At 39.2% G+C, this 18,508-nt stretch overlaps 1 protein-coding gene across 4 annotated transcripts in view; it reads right to left on the bottom strand.

Moving 5' to 3' along the window:
• The window catches only part of AFTPH (aftiphilin), a 42,738-nt gene that overhangs the window by 13,149 nt on the left and 11,081 nt on the right, over nt 1-18,508 (bottom strand). For 2 of the 4 annotated variants that reach the window (XR_014490757.1, XM_083348871.1), the window contains exons 3-9: nt 17,336-17,484; nt 16,818-16,944; nt 16,548-16,604; nt 14,222-14,344; nt 10,376-10,436; nt 8,729-8,812; nt 5,116-5,239 (exon numbers count right to left, since the gene is read on the bottom strand). Coding sequence is in view for 2 of the 4 variants with exons in the window: in XM_083348871.1 (XP_083204997.1) it covers nt 5,116-5,239; nt 8,729-8,812; nt 10,376-10,436; nt 14,222-14,344; nt 16,548-16,604; nt 16,818-16,944; nt 17,336-17,484 (725 nt within the window). In the remaining 2 variants the exon portion in view is untranslated. The remainder of the gene's footprint in view (nt 1-5,115; nt 5,240-8,728; nt 8,813-10,375; nt 10,437-14,221; nt 14,345-16,547; nt 16,605-16,817; nt 16,945-17,335; nt 17,485-18,508) is intronic. The other 2 variants (XM_083348872.1, XR_014490758.1) reach the window with 2 other exon arrangements.

Raw genomic sequence — 18,508 nt, 5'->3', positions numbered from 1 at the left:
ATATTAGAAAAACTGACGCTAGAAGCACGGCCAGGCACTCCCAGGACAATTCATATTGTACAAAGCAACACACACACACACACACATAAGAGTATAAATAGAGATATGAGAAAATCAATTGTACAAAGCAATGTTAAGTGCTAATAGGGATGTGAAAAACAGTCTGTGCACGAACTGTGTTGAGCTTCAAATGGCTGTTTGGAGCATTTCATTCCAGGAACACAACCTTCCCAGTTCAAACTGAGCTGCTTCTAGTCTTCTGTGCTGTTCTGGGCAATATAAGTGGAGTGCTATCTAGCCTCTTCCATCCAACAATTGACTTCTGAGTTTTTCTGCTTGGATCACTACAGCAACCAGGACGAATCAGTGTCAGGGACCAACAATTCTAATTTTAGGCTTAGGTAAGAAAAATCCAGGTTTAATTCCTCACTTGAGCACCAAGCCACTGGGCAACTTCTCTCTCAGCCTAACAAACCAGTTGTGGAATAGTAGAAGGAAGCAGCAGACCGATAACCAGCACAGGGGCACAGCGAGTCATTTTGGATCTGAATGTCATCAGGAGACAGAAAGGAGCACGAAGGCTCCTGAAAAGGATTAGCAATTACATCTGATTGTGAGTCACTCCTGCTGCCTTATGATTTATACAAGTAATTGCCCTGCATGGAATATTCAGAAAGCCAGGAGGTAAGATATGATAATAAACAAGCCCGCCCCCCCCCCCGCCCCCCAAGTCCACATTTTTCATCCTGGCATCTTTCACAGTTCCTGAAATGTAATGGTAACCGAGAAAGACCTTGGGAGACATGAGGAGGAACCTCGGCCTTTCTGATAAATGAGAGCTTGAAAGAGGAAGGGTGGCAAAAGTGTCCCAGAAGGAACCTTCCCTCATTTCAGGAGAGCAAAAGTGAGGGATAGGAAGAGGACTTCCAGGCTTGCAAGGTTCTCTTAATATCCTTATACCATAAAGATAGAACGAGTGTTTCTGGTAGTCCTTCTTGTCTGGACTTTTTCACAAAACCAACAACGGCACACCAATGATATTCATATTAGCTGAATAATAGTATTATCACTTTTGTTTATCAAACGTCTATGCTGCCCATCTCACCAAAGGCAATATTTGCATAGTATCCTTACCTACCAACAGTTCCACTCTAGTCATACAGCCACTGATGAAGTTGCTGGGTCCCATTTACTGACCCAGATCTAACAACTGCAGTACGCTAGCTGTGAGGCCTCACTCTACACCGTATACACACAGTGCATGTTGCTCTGTCTCCCAAATCATAACCAAGGTAGAAGTGGGGATGTATTCTACTTGCAGTGTTATAAAGTCATTGTCTGCTTTCCTGGAACATAGACTACTGTTCTTTGTAAAAAGAATTGTTATACTTCAGGGGTTTCCAACCTGTGGTCCACGGGCCGGTACCAGGCTGCGGCCTGTTGGCCACTGGGTCACAGGAATGGCTGGTTAGCGGCCCCAGTTGTGCATGCACAGGAGTGCTGGCGCCACTGCCAGCATCACGTGGGCACTAGCAGCCTGTTTGCGCACGAGCATGGGTGCCGCCACCAGTGCTGCCGCAGGTACACATGGCCCACTAGTGCATGCACGTGGGTGCTAGCACCGCCGCCATGCACGCACCTGTTTTCACAGGTGCGCGCACACATTTCCCTGCTCCTCCTTTTCCTTCTGGGCCACAAATCCGGATATAGTTGATATAGTGGGTTTACAGGAAGGTGGCAAATGAAAAACTGAATATATGCCCATGTGTTATTGTGTTCTAATTCAATATAAGTGTTGGACATACTTTAAAGCAGGGTTCCCCAAAACCTGGGGCCTAGCCCACTCCTGGGCCATGGCCTATTTGGAATTGGGCCATGTGAGTGGCTGGTGAGAGCGTGCACGCAACTTAACGTGTATGAATGGTGGGCTGGTGGGCACACATGCACATGCGTGCCAGCCCATCACTTGCACAAGTAGAGCTTTGTGCATGTGCACGGCCCACCACTTGCACAAGGGCTGTATGGCTGCATGCATGAATGCCAGCCTGCCCTTCACGCAGCCCATTTCCCTCTCCCCCCCAAGCCAGGGCACCAAGCTGCAAAGGTTGAGGACCACTGCTTTGAAGAGTATTGTTACCATATTGGTTTAGTTGGCTTATTGAGTGTGAATATATTTGTCTGTGTAAATGGTATTCATATTTAGGTTATCTTTAGAAATGAGACTGTATTTTCAAAGGCAAACTTTAAGTTCCACAATCTATAGGATATAAGAGCATGCATAATAGATATACCCTCTTTCCCAAACCTATCAATCTAGCAACATAATGTTGCTTCAGAAAATTTTCCATGTTTGAGTGTTGAGTATTTTAATGTTAAAATTTATTTATTTATTTATTTATTTTATTTTATTTTATTTTATTGGATTTGTATACCGCCCTATTCCCGTAGGACTCAGGGCGGTTTACAGGGCAGTTAAAACCATGAATATAAAAAATTAAAAACAAATAAAACAATTAAATTAAATTCAAGCCCCAAGAGTAAATCTAAAACCCAGTTAAATTAACAACCACACAGTCTGGACCAAACAGATCGAACAGCCAAGTTTTCAGGTCCCGGCAAAATGAGCGAAGGTCGGGGGCAGTCCTAGGTTCTGTGGGTAGTTGGTTCTATAGGGCAGGCGCACCCACAGAGAACGCCCTTCCCCTGGGAATAACCCGCCGGCATTCATTAACTGGCGGTACCCTGAGAAGGACCTTCCTGTGGGGGCGCACAGGACGATGGGAAAATGATGTGTTCCCTTAGATAGTCCGGACCCAAGCCCTAATAAGCAGGCATATACATAGAATGAAGGCTACTGCTAAGCTTGTAAGCCGCCCTGAGTCTTCGGAGAAGGGCGGGATATAAATGGAATTAAAATAAATAAAATAAATAAAATACATTTAGGGCTTTATAGGTCATTACCAGCATTAACATGCATTAACATCCTGTTGATTGTCAAGCACACTGAATAGGGCTATAAACATCCATTTAATTACTGGTTGGCAAAAATAAAAAGAGTAAAGCTGGTTCCATGCAGTAATAACTGCTTCCTTGAAGGAGGGTGTCTTTCCTGCCGCCTTGAAGGAGGCGGTGGTGAGACCCCTTCTCAAGAAGCCTGCTTTGGACCCGGCTGTTTTAAACAACTACCGTCCAGTCTCCAACCTTCGCTTTCTGGCGAAGGTTGTTGAGAGTGTGGTGGCGCATCAGCTCCCTCTGTTCCTGGAGGAAACTGATTATCTGGACCCGTACCAATCGGGCTTCAGGCCCGGACACAGCACGGAGACGGCATTGGTCGCGCTGGTGAATGATCTCTGGAGGGCTAGGGACAGGGGTTGCTCCTCTGTCCTGGTCCTATTAGATCTCTCAGCGGCGTTCGATACCATCGACCATGGTATCTTACTGCGGCGTCTCAGGGGGCTGGGAGTGGGAGGCACTGTTTTACGGTGGTTCTCCTCCTACCTCCAGGGCCGCTCGCAGTCGGTGTTGACAGGAGGGCAGAGATCCGCCCCGAGGTCTCTCATTTGTGGAGTCCCTCAGGGGTCGGTTCTCTCGCCTCTCCTGTTCAACATCTATATGAAGCCGCTGGGCGAGATCATTCGTGGTTTTGGGGTGGGGTATCATCAGTACGCTGATGATACCCAACTTTTTCTTTCCACCCCGAACCAACCCAGTGATGCCCTCTCCGTGATGTCCCGGTGCCTGGAGGCGGTTCAGGTCTGGATGGGGAGAAACAGGCTTCGTCTCAATCCCGCCAAGACTGAGTGGCTGTGCATATCGGCATCTCGGGTTAACCAAGTTATTCCATCCTTAATGATGGGGGGTGAGGTGTTACCCCCCGTCGATAGGGCTCGCAACTTGGGCGTCCTCCTGGATTCACGGCTCAATTTTGAAGACCATATAGGAGCCGTGACCAGGGGGGCTTTTGCCCAGGTTCGCCTGGTGCGCCAGTTGCGTCCCTATCTGGACCGAGACGCCCTACGCACAGTTACTCATGCGCTTGTGACCTCCCGTTTGGACTACTGTAACGCTCTCTACATGGGGCTGCCCTTGAAGACCACTCGGAGGCTTCAACTGGTGCAGAATGCGGCCGCGCGAGTTGTAATGGGGGTTTCCCGATACTCCCATGTAACACCTCTACTCCGCGAGCTGCATTGGCTTCCGGTTGCCCTCCGGGTGAAATTCAAGGTGCTGGTTATCACCTATAAAGCCCTACATGGCCTGGGTCCGGGATATCTGAGGGAACACCTGCTGCCGGCATCAAATGCCCTTCGCCCAGTGCGCTCCCACAGGGAGGGTCTGCTCAGGGTCCCGCCGGTAAGAGACTGCCGGCGGGTGACACCCAGGGATAGGGCCTTCTCGGTGGGAGCGCCTGCCCTCTGGAACCAGCTGCCGGTGGAGCTGAGAACTGCCCCCGACCTTCGATCATTCCGCCGGGGCCTGAAGACCTGGCTCTTCGAGCTCTCGGGCCCAGACTGAGGAGGAATTTTAATTTGGGGTTCTTTTTAATTGACTACAGGGTTAATTTAATATTTTTTAATTTGGTTCTTAATTTTTGTATTTTGGATTTTTTAATTTCCTGTAAACCGCCCTGAGTCCTCAGGGAATAGGGCGGTATATAAATATAACTAAATAAATAAATAAATAAATAAATAAATAAAGCGAGATTCAGAACATGTAGATTTTTTGGACCTCAAATCTGATAGTGTTACCGTATATGAAAAAACTCTCTGCTGATTTGCTTGCTGAACTTTCAGTTTCTACTGCACTCTGTGCACTCCCTTATGCTATCTTGTTAAGACTTTAAAAAAATATTAAATAATTTTAAGGCTACGGTAATTGATTTGGTTTTTTGAAATTTGCTGAGAATTTCTCCTGGATACTCAGAATATAATTACATCTGATGTGGCTTTTCATGATTGGGATGTATTGTTTTTGCTTTAGACATCATTGGTTATTGCTGGTAGCTATAACTTTAATCCTTGTTCATCACCCAGCTTTGAGACGGGCAATCCATCACATTTACAAAATATATCAGCACTCAAGAATCATTAAATGTCATCGGTCAATGCAATTTACCTTGCTGATGTACTTGCTTTCTCGACTGTAGACATTAGCCTTGCAAATGCATCAGTCACTTTACTGGTGGCTTTGGAAGTTTCTAGCTTGGAAGTTGTCAACTCGTACAACTCTGGATCTACACCTTATAGCATAAAATTATAATTAGTAGAAGATAGCAGAAACTGCGTACGTATAATCTCAGTTAAGTAATTTTTATTTCCATTTTCTATAAACATATTATTCCTAATAAGCAAATAAAAGACATTTTGTTAATTTCCATTGCTTTCTATTAAGTGAGAGTCAAGAGCAGCAGATAAAATGACATAAAAGTCACAAAAGTAATGTAGAATTGAAACCATTCTGTTTCATGATTTCATTAGAAAAATACTACCTAATTTAGGATAGACTTTTCCATTATCACCACACAAGTAGTATTTAGAGTTCTCATGCATTTTTTCTCCATATTCAGTAATAAAAGTAGTTTATTTTTTTAAAAAAATCTTTTAGTTTCTCTTTTATGAGAATGCAATTAAAAAAGGCATGGATCTTGGAAACCAATAGGAGCCATAAAATAATTAAAATGACCAATTTTTGGAAGTATTTGTTTTTGGAAAACTCCAATTTCAGTATTTTTTAAATTGCCATATCTTGGAGTAGAAACTGGCAACCCAAAAAGAGGAAAATATACTGATAGTATAATGAGGGCTCCAAGATAAAAGCCCAATTGTTTTTAGAAACTAGCTTTGAGAAAATTAAAGTTTATATAATTTGTCAATTCCTATAACCATCAGAAACAGTTTTAGTTAAACCAATGATAAGGCCCACTGTAGACTTATTACTCAACTGAAAATATGAAGATAACATATGAACTTTAAATTTAGGATACTATTTTAAAATTTTTGAATGTTTACAGAATTCTTAATAAACAGAAACATACAGTTGAAAAAATACAGTTAATGGAGTTTCAGAAATCCCATTAAGGTATGGAAACATGCAAACCTGCCAGTATTTCAAATTTTAAGTCACAATTAAATCATTTGATACATTTAATGTATTGCTACAATTAATATTTTCAAGCCGTTAGCCAACAATATTCAGTAGCTAAAATTGCTTATCTTCACATATGATTAAGAAATAACTGCTAAAGTTGTTCTAAATTTGATTTCACTACTTTTAAACCAAGGCCTTTAAAACAAAATGAATATAAAATATGACTATGTAAGTATAGCTAATCTGTGGTGCCTGGAAATATCCATACTACTTTAATATAAAAATGGCCATACTGAAAAACCTTAATGAGATTGAGGGAATTCAGGATCTAAGTAAAAACTGAGCTTTAAGCTTAGGAACAGACATACACTGTTACATCCACTTTCAACACTCAGAATTGCAGGCTAGAAGCAAATGACTTTCCAAGAAACAAGATAGATGTCACTGCTGCCTACATGTTTTCTATTAATTTGAGGACAAAATTTTAATGAAAATTCAAAAATAGGTAAATATGTATTTTCACAATAATTATTTTAAATTAATGTCAGAAATCAAATCCGATTTTACAAGAGGCCAATAACTCTGAAAATTAAAACTGATAAGATAAAAATTAATGTATTAAATAAGATATAATCTTCACACAAAATTAAACCACCAACTTCTAACAAATGTATCAATTCTAATATTAAGGACTCAAGAGTTAAAAATGCACAATATACCACCAAAAGCTTCTATAGTTACAAAGATAACTCTCCCTAGATATTTGATCACCAAAGCTTAAGAGAGAGTTGTACTTCTCTACCCTTCTCATGTGTACACAGAGGCATGCTTTGCCACGGAAAGATATCTGAACTCCCAGCAGAGTATTAGAAAAGGGGTAAAAGAGACACGCCATATACTGATCTTTCAGTCTCCTCATAGCTTGGACTTTCATTATGGAACAATACAAGGTAAGAGAGGTCTCTGCTACATCTTAAAATGACTGCTACATCCAAAGAGGAGAACTTGCCTCAAGCAGTCAGTTGTTTAAGATCCATATGGACAATTCAAAGAGTACAAGAGTCTTTAGAGCAAGGCTGTATCTGCAACTTTTAACAGAACAAGCTTGACGAAGGACCACTTCTTTTTAAAAATTAATTTCGCTACAGATTAATCTTTCAAGTAAACCGAAACCCTTACCTATCAAGAGAATTAAACAGAAGCAAAATGTACTCTGTTAGCATCCCCTACCTCCTCATATTTCATCCTAAGCTGGCAGAATATTCTCATATTCCGTGTGAGATTCAAGGTGCTGGTAATGACCTACAAAGCCCTTCATGGCATGGGTCCGGAATACCTCAGGGAGCACCTGCGGCCGGCATCAACTTCCTTCCACCCAGTGCGCTCCCACAGAGAGGACCTCCTCAGGGTGCCACCGGTCGAAGAATGTCAACTGGTGGCCTCCAGGGGAAGGGCGTTCTCTGTGGGCGCGCCGGATTTATGGAACCATCTTCCGGTTGAGCTCCGGATGGCACCCGACCTTCGCTCCTTCCGGCGCGATCTAAAAACCTACCTGTTTGAACAAGCCGGCCTGGCCTGATGGGTGATGGGTTTTATTGCTTTTTATGTATTTTAACTTATTGTTATAGTTTTTGGGCATCTTGTTTAATCTCTTTTAATTTTTGTATTCTTGTCTTTTAACATGTATTGCCCTGTTCACCGCCCTGAGTCCTTCGGGAGAAGGCCGGTATACAAATAAAATTATTATTATTATTATTATTATATTCAGCTTTGCAACATTTCAAAAGTATTAAACTGCTATGCAGAATTACAACACATGCTTTTGCCTAATATCAACTTTTCAATTTTTCTACAAGCAGCAAGATGCCAGTTCTTATTTATTAGTTTCAGCTGTCTATTGCTGCATTCTCTAGAGCAGTGATGGCGAACCTTTTAGAGACCGAGTGCCCAAACTGCAACCCAAAACCCACTTATGTATCATTGGGTGCAGGGTGGCCATGGCCCATTGGGTGGGCGTGGCTGCGGTGGTAACGGCAGACTGGGTGGCACTAAAAAGTTCAATCAATCAATTCCAACTTTGCAAGATCTTTTTTTTTCCCGTGAGAAATTGAAATTGATTGAACTTTTTTTTTTTTGCACAGGGTGTCAAGAGGCAAAAAGGTTTTATAAAACCCAGCTAAAGGCCTAGGACTGGGGCGAAGGTGAGCGTGCCCACAGAGAGGGCTCTGTGTGCCACCTGTGGCATGAGTGCCATAGGTTTGCCACCACGGCACTAGAGTTTGATATTGAGATCAATGAGCATAATTTCAAGCAGAAAGGTTATGATTTGAAAATATTCTTAGCGATACTCATATTTTGTTCCAAACACTTTTTAAAGTTGGATATCTCTGGATAAAACACATCAATTAAAAGTACACATTTGAGATATATTAGCCAAACTAATTATCAAACTTGCAGTTCAATAGAAAAAAGGAAGAATTAATTACTGACTGAAACATGTTATGGAGGAAGAAGCTATGTGTCAAAGACAGGCATCCAAGAATAAAACTCATATATTCTTGTTTGTAGGAAAGTCACACAATGCAGCTCATGCTTTTAGTACTAAAGAGATTAAATTTGCAGTGTTTAGTGTTTGGCTGACCTGGGATGGTGGTGGTGGTGCTAGAGCTACTGTCCTCCACGGGCCCAAAGAAATCAAGGTTCAGAAGAGTGGAACCTCCACTAGCTTGAAATTCAGTGACCATGTTGGTAGGCAGCCATATAGAAGGTAAGCCAAGGGAGGGATTTATGTGTAAAAAGGGGTAAGACACACACTTGAACATGCCAGTTATAATTAGTACTTATTACATCGTTTTATAAAACAATATAATAGTGCTTACAAGATTAGTTTGCAGTTTCTATAGCTGTTAACAAATCAGTGTACATTGTCATGTACAAATGCAGCAGGAATTCCAATACTAGTAACTTAAAAGCTAGCCCACATTTTCAGAACAATGGACAGAACCAGAGAGAAAAAGAAGGGTATGTCCAATTAAAGGGAAACAATTTTGCAAATTCAAAGCTACTCTTCTACGTGAAAAAACATGCTGCTGTCTTAGTACAAGGTGTAGTCAATATGCATAACGTTACACTCTTAAAATTGTACTGTGCATGGTGAATGAATAATGTGTTATCTATAAAAATACAGTAAGGACTGTATGTTCACTTTTATTGTTTTGAAATTTTATTGTGCATTGTTACTTTCTCCCATGTGATAATAGCTCATTATATATTGCTCCAGGTGCTTGGCAGGCATAGGAGGATTTATTAATTTAATAAATAATATAGCAAAGCAATATATACGAATATTGATAGTAGCAGTTTTCATTACAACCAACTCCTTTGTGTCAAGTTACATTGTTCCCCTTTAATACTGAAACAGAAAAATCAGAGATACATTTTAAAGAAATTTTTAAAGGAAAGCATATGATGAATTGACTGAAGAAATAAGACACCAGACAACAGCAAGAGAGTCCATCCAGGCTTTCCTTCAGCACCTTCATATGAATCACAAAACCGTAACATCCTCAAACACTGTTTAGCAATGTTTTCAGTTCACCGACATGGCTGGTAATTATGATGTATGACTGAACTGTAACAAAATAGATGCCATGTTTACTAAATCTTATTTAATTTATCAGATGTATTCAGTGTACATATTTTTTTACATTTTGAAGCTTCGTTCTTATTTTTGGCACTTAACTAGAGAAAATCATGACAATACAGTTTGCAGCCATTAACAAAAAGATTTACTCTAGTGAATTGTACAATGAATAAAACTTAAAAGTGGGCTAGCATTTTATCATATACAATATTTGTACATGGTTGAAAAGTAGCTTTTAAAAAGTGAATGTTTTACAAACAGATTTTGATTAAAAAAAACTTGGAAGCAATTACTACACATTCGAGTTTGCTATTTAAAACTATAAAGAAGTCTAAATAGGTAACAGTCTGTTGAGATGAAAGCTATAAACTAAATATAAATAATCTAATTACTCCAAACTTAGGTTCTGTTAATACAATATTACACAGTGATGTGTATGTAACACAAATTGAGCAAAAATATGTCTTACCTTGCTCTTAAACACTACAGACTGCTTTAAATTGGGCATAGTTAAACAGAAAGAAAGCCTGAATTTCCAAAGCTAAGAAAATATATATTTAAGCTATCAGCAGAGAGACGTTTGTCTGAACTTTGTAGCGTTCTTAACTCTAGCTCTGGTGCTAGAGGCTCTACGGAGAGACGTACCATCTAAAGGGTTAGTAAGGCCACTGCTACTCCAGTCAAACTGGACAGGTGGTAGAGATTCCTAGAGTTGAAAAGTCAGAAATCAGATTTTATAGTTAGGTCATAGTATAATAAAATGTCTTATGTGCTCTTGTGCATGCAAACAAAAAGGCTACCATTGAAAAGACAAAAGACAGACTCAAGGCACAATGCTAAAATGTTCAAAATGAAATCCTTAAAATGCATTTCACGTTACCTATGAAAAGGTTTAATTATTTCCTAGTCCTGGGGGGGGGGGAAGGGCTTGGATATGTCTGATGGACATATGCATTTCAAAATTACAATACGATATTACTGCAGATAGGAGTATTGCTCTGGCACAACAGGCAGATAAAAAGGCATAAACGATTAATACAAGAGAAGCAGAACAGTAATAGCAAAATACAATTTTCTAATTTTTCAGTTTTGAAAATACAAAGGGGCATCACAATATATTTAATGAAGTATATTTAATAAATGAACAAAAATGGATCACTACAACCCTCTAAATAATTATAGGGAAGTTATAATGATTTAATAATTAAAAAACCACTGAATTGTACTAAAAAAGCAAAATCTTACCATCAGCAGACTTATGTTTCAAAATGGTTAGTACACTTAAGCTAAGTTATTAAGTATGACAATAAATTAGAATGAAGAAAACAACAAAAATATATGAAAAGTATTACTATCTAATTTTCTAATTTTGAAGCGTAAGACAAAGGAACAAATTGCACACCAATGATTAAAAATGCATACTGCATTTTAAAAAAGTTCCAGATGTTACCATTCAAACAACAAAAGGACTACTTTCATTTGTAAAAGAATCAAGGATCCAGCAGTAACGTCCTACTAAAGAAAGTACAAAGGACTTTTTCTGGTTACACCTTTCCTTTGTACTCTCACTTAGCCATGCTACTCTAAAAAATTCCTTAAAACCATAACAACTTTTACAGGACAATAAAAAAGGGAGTCAACAAAAAATTAACATTTTCTAAAATAAACAGAAGTCTTCTGAACAGAAATCCTGACCTAACCCTAATCCTAAACTAAATGTCATAAAGAATCTCCAGATTCTAAGTTTACCCTGACAGGCAAAAGAATAAAACTATCGCACTGTCCTTTAGAGCAGAGGTGGCCAACTTGGCAACTTTAAGACTTGTAGACTTCAATTCCCAGAATTCCTCAGTCAGCCACAAGTCTTAATGTTGGCAAGTTTGCAGACTCTTGCTTTAAAGCTTCATGATACTTAACTGGAAACAAGCAAATACAAACTCCTTTATTCTTCATTACTATTTTAAATTTTATCTCTTTGTACAGGTGTTTCCCTATCCATCTGATACTTCTGTTTAGCATATTCATTCTGAACTTCATCTATAACTTGCAAAAAGGCATAAATGCAAAGCAAGATCAAAGTGTGTCAACAATTTTACTAAATCTTCTTTAACTAAAATTAAAGCTTGCAAAACTGCACAATGTAAGTACAGTGCATAAGAAAGCAATTTAGGATTTTACTTAATATTTCATGTAACTTAAATTATGACAGAATACTTAATTTTAATTCAAATTGTCTATTAGAATCAACCAATTATATTTTTCAGTCAATGACCAGTCAAAACTACAAAACACTAAATGCTCAACCCTTGAAGGTTCTACTTTGTAAGAAATCAAAATTCCTCTCTGGTCATATCCCAGAATGATACTGCAACACTTCTAACCTACTCAGGGGAGAGAAGCACAATGTCATAGCACTGCTTTGGCTATATTTACATACATCTAAGAACTGCTGATGATTAGGACAATCCCCATATCTGAGGATGTCCAGCACTGGCACAGAATTATCATCAGCTATCACAAAAATGTTATTTACAGCAAGGTTTGAATCAAGTACTTCAAGTTGTTGTTGATTTTACCCGAAGTAAAATGTCAGAAATGCCAAAAAGTGCTACTTCTAATTTTAAATTAAATTTTAAAAAATTAAATTAAAAATTAAATTCTAATTTTTAGTTGAAAGGAAAGGTGACGGCAGTACCTCATTAAGCTATCTTCTGGCCAAGCCTGACCTGTATGATTCAAAACTTCCATGTATTTTACAAAGAAACTCATCTAATCATTTTATTATTTTAAATATATTTCTGTTTGAATATTTGTTTTGTTTTAAAAACAAAAGATACAAAATAAATATCTAATACTTCTACATTGTTTATATCCTCAAAAGATTTCAATATTAGTTGCTTTTCCCTGTATTACACCCGAATCAAAATACAAGTAGTCTTCAACTTATAACCATTTATTTAACAATGGTTCAAAGATATGACAGCACTGAAGAAAGGGACCTATGACCTGCCCTTGAAATTATGACTATCACACCTTCCCTTCAGTCACAGGATCCCGATCTGGGTGCTGGGCAGCCTGGCTCACACTTAACAATGGTTGCGGTACCCAGCAGTCACACGATCGCCATTTGCCACCTTCCAACAGGCAAAATCAATGGGCAAAGCCAGATCTGCTTAACCACCACACGATTCACTTAGTGACCACATGCTTTGCTTAATGACCACAGTAAAATGTTTATAAAATCAGGTCTAGTCACATAACAACTCGCTTAACAACCACGTAGCTTGGTGACCAAAATTCCAGTGCCAACTATGGATATAAGTTAAGAACTACTTGTAATCATATATAATATATACAATCTTTATCAAAACACTATTTTAAACTTAAGTAAAAATAGACATTCTATCAGTGGCATAGCGTGGGTTGTCAGCACCCGGGGCAAGGCAAGTAATTTGCGCCCCCTAAACGCACGCCTGGCACCCCCCCTCCACAGTGGGCGGCGACCCGGCGGCTTGGATCGGATTCGCACAGCCAGCACTGCAGTGAGAGAGAGTGAGTGAGCCAGGCAGGGGCAGAGAGCTGCGAATGCGAGCGCGCCCCCCCAGATGTTGCGCCCGGTGCAGCCGGCCCCCCCTGCACCCCCCACGCTATGCCACTGCATTCTATCACTTCCATCAACAGTAGGATTTCTTTTATTTATGTATTAAATTTATGTGCTGCTCCTCTCACTGATAAGGTTACTTTTTTCCAAAATCAAAAGTGGATATATAAGTTTAAATAAAATGTTAATAGAAAAGCATAATTAAAGCCTTGCATGTTTTTTTTCTAAGAAAATTGTAGCAATTTTAGCACAGAAAATAGCAATATGACTAAGCACAAAATTACTGGTTAAATCACTGCTATCTGTTAGAAGTATAACTGTTCGAGCTACTTATTTATTGTTAGAAAGTAGACAACTGTTAAGACAGAATAGACTCCTGCAGCCTAATGCGGAAAAGTTTCTTTTCTCTGGCAAAGAAAGGCTCTGGAAACAGGCTTCACTCACTCACATGGGGAGAAAATCCACGTAGGGCAGAGTTCGGAAGGTGGCACATGAGCTTAGGTAGCATTAGAAACTGAAATGATGAGATAGGCAACACCCAAATAATGCTAAGAGGTTTCTTTGACCAATGGGCCTTTCCTTTTATCTCACTCATTGGTCCTTTGCATCCACCCAGTTTGAAGGGTTGCCCAAACTTTAGTAATAGATTGGTAGATGTTCAACAGGAGGGACAATCAAGAAATAATTCATTCCCAATCACGGATGTTAAGCTGTTCCCTCACAGATGAGTGCTAATGAATCTAGTTCTGACAAATTCATGAGCTTTCTTTGAGTACAGTATATGAAGATTTATATTTCCCGGGCAGAGGGAAAGAATTTTGGATACTGTCATTAAGAATCTTCTGATTGAACAGTAACCACCCTTATTCTCCCCCCACTTTTTTTTTTACCTGCAACTGATCAGATGTACATATATTGATTTCTGGTGATACAGCAGAAGTCTGTCCTATTGAAGCTATTTTCTCTGCAGCAGAAATTGGTTTCATGGGTTCCTTCGTAGGCTCTAACATACCCTGTAAATGAACACAATCAATCAATCAAATCTTTATTGTGGTCGCAGGCAAAAATAAGAAGGGTAGGACATAAATTGTAATTTTAAAAGGTAAAAAAAAATCTAAAATAGGTAAGTTAAAAAAAGATTTTAAAAAGCATACACACACGCACAAACCCAAAAATTAAATAATTTACCTATAAATACAAGGAAACAAAATCAGCATATGGCCAACTAAATCTTATTGTGTTTTGTTATGAACACATACCATTTTAGTAAAACTGAATAAAGAAACACCAAGCATATTTTTAAAACAATGATGTCTGTCTAGTGCGTCTACTATTGAGCATACAGAAATCTTTACTTCTGGTTGAAAAGAAAAAGAAGACTAGCACTGTTATATTTACTTTTATTGTTGCATTCAAAATCATAGAAACATTTTTTTTACTTCTTTTTAAAATACGATTGTGTGGTATGAAAATAAAGGTGTTTTTTGTTTAATCCTATTTCCCAAAGAGTTCACTGCACCCCACTGCATAAATATATTCAATTAAGCATGTTGTATTTATATTTAAGGGATGCGGTGGCTCAGTGGGTTGGGACGCTGAGCTTGTTGATCTGAAGGTCAGCAGTTTGGCGGGTCGAATCCCGAGTGCCGCGTAACAGAGTGAGCTCCTGTAACTCGTCCCAGCTTCTGCCAACCTAGCAGTTCAAAAGCACGTAAAAATGCAAGTAGAAAAATAGGGACCACTACGGTGGGAAGGTAACAGCGTTCCGTGCGCCTTTGGCGTCTAGTCATGCCAGCCACATGACCACGGAGACGTCCTCGGACAAGCGCTGGCTCTTCGGCTTTGAAACGGAGATGAGCACCGGCCCCTAGAGTTGGAAACGACTAGCACGCATGTGCGGGGGAACCTTTACCTTTACCTTTTATTTATATTTACATTACAGTATTGCATTGTAATTTATGTGTGCTGCTGAATGATGGATAGTGGGCATTTTCACATCCCCACCATTTTTACTCTGCACACACACTCCCATTTGTGGCTCACCTGCATTTGCCCTCAGTATCAAAGGGACCTCAGAGTTTTTCCCCAGATGACCAAGTAGTGCAGAAACAGCATCTACCCTCCACTCCTCTCTAGTCCATACCACTTTATTCATGTGTTAATTTAAACCACTGCTGTTACTGGAGAAGCGCACAAGAGCTAAATGGTCCATCCCTTAGCTCTGCAGAGCTCCAGTGTCTCAGCCCCAAAACTGGACTGTTTGTAGTATGTGATGTGATACAGCTGCTCTACAACTCTTATTATCAGTATCTATAATCAGTATCATTAGAAAAACTAGTCCTCCTGTTTAAAAATGATTTGGCTTAAGATGGAATAGGAGATTTGGCTTACAAAAAGTATGATTCGTCATATCTTTATACCTTTGGGATTTCCCCTATCATTTCCTGGTTATTATTAAATAGTTTTTCATCACATATGAATCAGGCAAGTTATGTAATGATTTGTAATTAATTTCCCAAAACAGATTGAGATTTCCAACTTTGATCTGGAGGCAAAATATAATTTGTAGCATTCAAGCAGTATCTCAAGATGATTTTTTTTCTCACCTTGGGGAAAGGGGCTGAATGAGAGGGGTTGAATGAGAGCCTAAACAATCAAAATGGCTTGTCTGTGGCTATTTTTCCTTAAATATCTAAGAGTCATGGAAAAAAATCTAACGAAAGACCTAATATATTTTCTATGATTAACTATCAGATGTTTGCAACCAAATGCCCTACAAAGTGGATCAAAGCTTGTGTCCCAGAGCAAGTGGAATTCAAGAACATTTCTTCATACCTTATGCACAAAATATCTGATACAAAAGTACAACAGGATTTGTTGTCTAAATCTGATGTGCCCCAAAAGCTCTATTATGAGTTAAGTAATTATCACAGAATATAGCTTCGAGTAATTTCCTAATCTCAGAACTGTTCCACCACACAGGAGGAAATGTGCAGGGACTTGGGAAAAATCTTACATTAAATGAGACCATTCACTCATTACAATAATATCACAAGGCATGATATGATAAAGTGTGCTAATAAATTAAATGCTACTATAGCTGATCTAAAATGTAAAAAATTGATACGTGACTTGGGGGTTTCAGTGCATTTCACCTGGAAGGGCATTAGATTTTACTATTATGCAGATACAACCGCATTGAGCTGTGGAACTTACCAACCCTGCTGCATACATGGGCACTATGACGGGCTGCTTCTTGTTACCTGTGAAGAGCTAAAACAAAAACAAGTTTCCATCTAATTAGTCCAAGTTATTTGCAAAGTTATTCAATTAGATCAAGAACCATTTTTCAAACAAGACCCAACAGTTTCATAGGCTTACTTATAAAATATACAATATCCTGTAAAATTACTCTCAGAGTTAAAACTATATACTATTCCACATTCCAAAAGAATGGAAGAATTTCTACCTTAACTGAAAACTCACAATGTTTCTTGTGTCGATTCCCAAAGAGCAGAGAAGCTTTTTGTTGCTATGGGAGCCACCCCACTGGTATCTCAGTCCATAAGCATCATGGATATCCTGAAGCTCTGCCCACACATCAAGTAGTTCCCTACAGAGCATGTTATAAGTCAAGAGAAACAACAAAAAAAGAGAAACACTGGCACTCAGCAGATTTAATTGCTTTCTTCTGCATGTTTAAATGACTGGCATGTTAAAAAAGTACTAATTAAAATCCCACCCAAGCACATAACCTCTAGGGAAATAACACTGATATTTACAGAACAATTATTCTTTTACCATATAACGAGAAAATGAGGTTCACCGCAAATAGATTGGTGTCCACTTAGGAGAGACTAGATATAATAATTTTTTGTAAGCATAAGCAATACCCCACATCCAAATTATCTATTTCTGCCCAGTAGAAGAGTTCGTCTCAGAAAATATTCCCAAAAATGTAAATGTCTTCTTCTCCATGTTTTGACGCCACTAAATATTCCTACCTTTCTGATAGGTTCTCCACTGTTCTCTCTGGTTTTCTGCCCACTTCTAACATGAGATTTAAAGGAGGAATTTCCTCTCTCATTTCAGAAACAAGTAAAGGAGGGAAGCAGGCCTTGAATATTCGTTCAAGACGATTTAGAAGCACAACCTGCATTAGGACAAAGAAAACCAAATTGACTCTGAAAACCATGCAAGTATCTTAATTACGGGGAAAAATGACACGATGACTTTCAGATATAATTGTCTATACACAGTTCCAAGGATTCACTGAGAAGGCATGGAACATCAAGCAGAAACACTTCCTATAAGCCATGTGAACAGGAATTTATCTAGTTTTCTGCTATTCACAAACATATTTGACTGTATAGGTAGTCCTCATTCAACGACTCTTTGAAGTTACAACTATACTGAGGGAGGGTACTTATGGCTGTTCCTTATAACTGTGGCTGTCACAGCATTGGGCAGTACAGGTTTGGAACTTGGCAACCAGCTCACAATTATGATGGCCACAGCATCCGCTGGCCATGTGATCACCATTTGCGTACTTAACTGCTGGCTTCTGGCTAATAAAAACCAGTGAAGTTGATAGGTCATCACAAATGATGATCACGTGACTGTGGGACACTGCAACTGCAACTACATGGGATTCGCCAAATAATGGCAAATGGAACTGTCGCAACTGCTGTCATAAATTGAGAGTCGTGTGAAATTATGCTTTATGACCGTATCACTTAGCAACAGTCTCAATTCTATTGTTAAGAAAGGACTACCTGTAGTCAGAATTTTCCAGGCAAGTGAAACGTCTATTTATTTGTGAATAGCTGCAGTTAAATTTTCAACTTGATCAATCCTAATCCATGGGCCTGCAACCTTTGCATTGCAACTTACAAGAGTGTAGTTAATGATGGTTTTTGCTGATCAGTGATTACCTTCTTATATCTTCTCAGTATGTTTTGGCTACCTGTTCGTGGATAAAACTTCTTACGTGAACTGTAAGGCACAGATAAGTATGGTGCAAAAGAATACAGAGATGGCTTTGGCAATGGGTAGGGAAGCACCTATTTAATCCTGAATGGTAGGAATGAGGGGAAAAAATCAGAAGTGCTCTGCCTTGATTCTATTTGGTACGGGAGGGATCTCTGCAAGTCTTTCAAGCTTTTGTTGTTATACAA

This window comes from Vipera ursinii, assembly GCF_947247035.1.
Source record: "Vipera ursinii genome assembly, chromosome: 1".
Lineage (NCBI taxonomy): Eukaryota > Metazoa > Chordata > Lepidosauria > Squamata > Viperidae > Vipera > Vipera ursinii.
The sequence above is the reverse complement of the archived record's forward strand: the minus strand, read 5'-3'. Positions and strand labels throughout refer to the sequence as shown.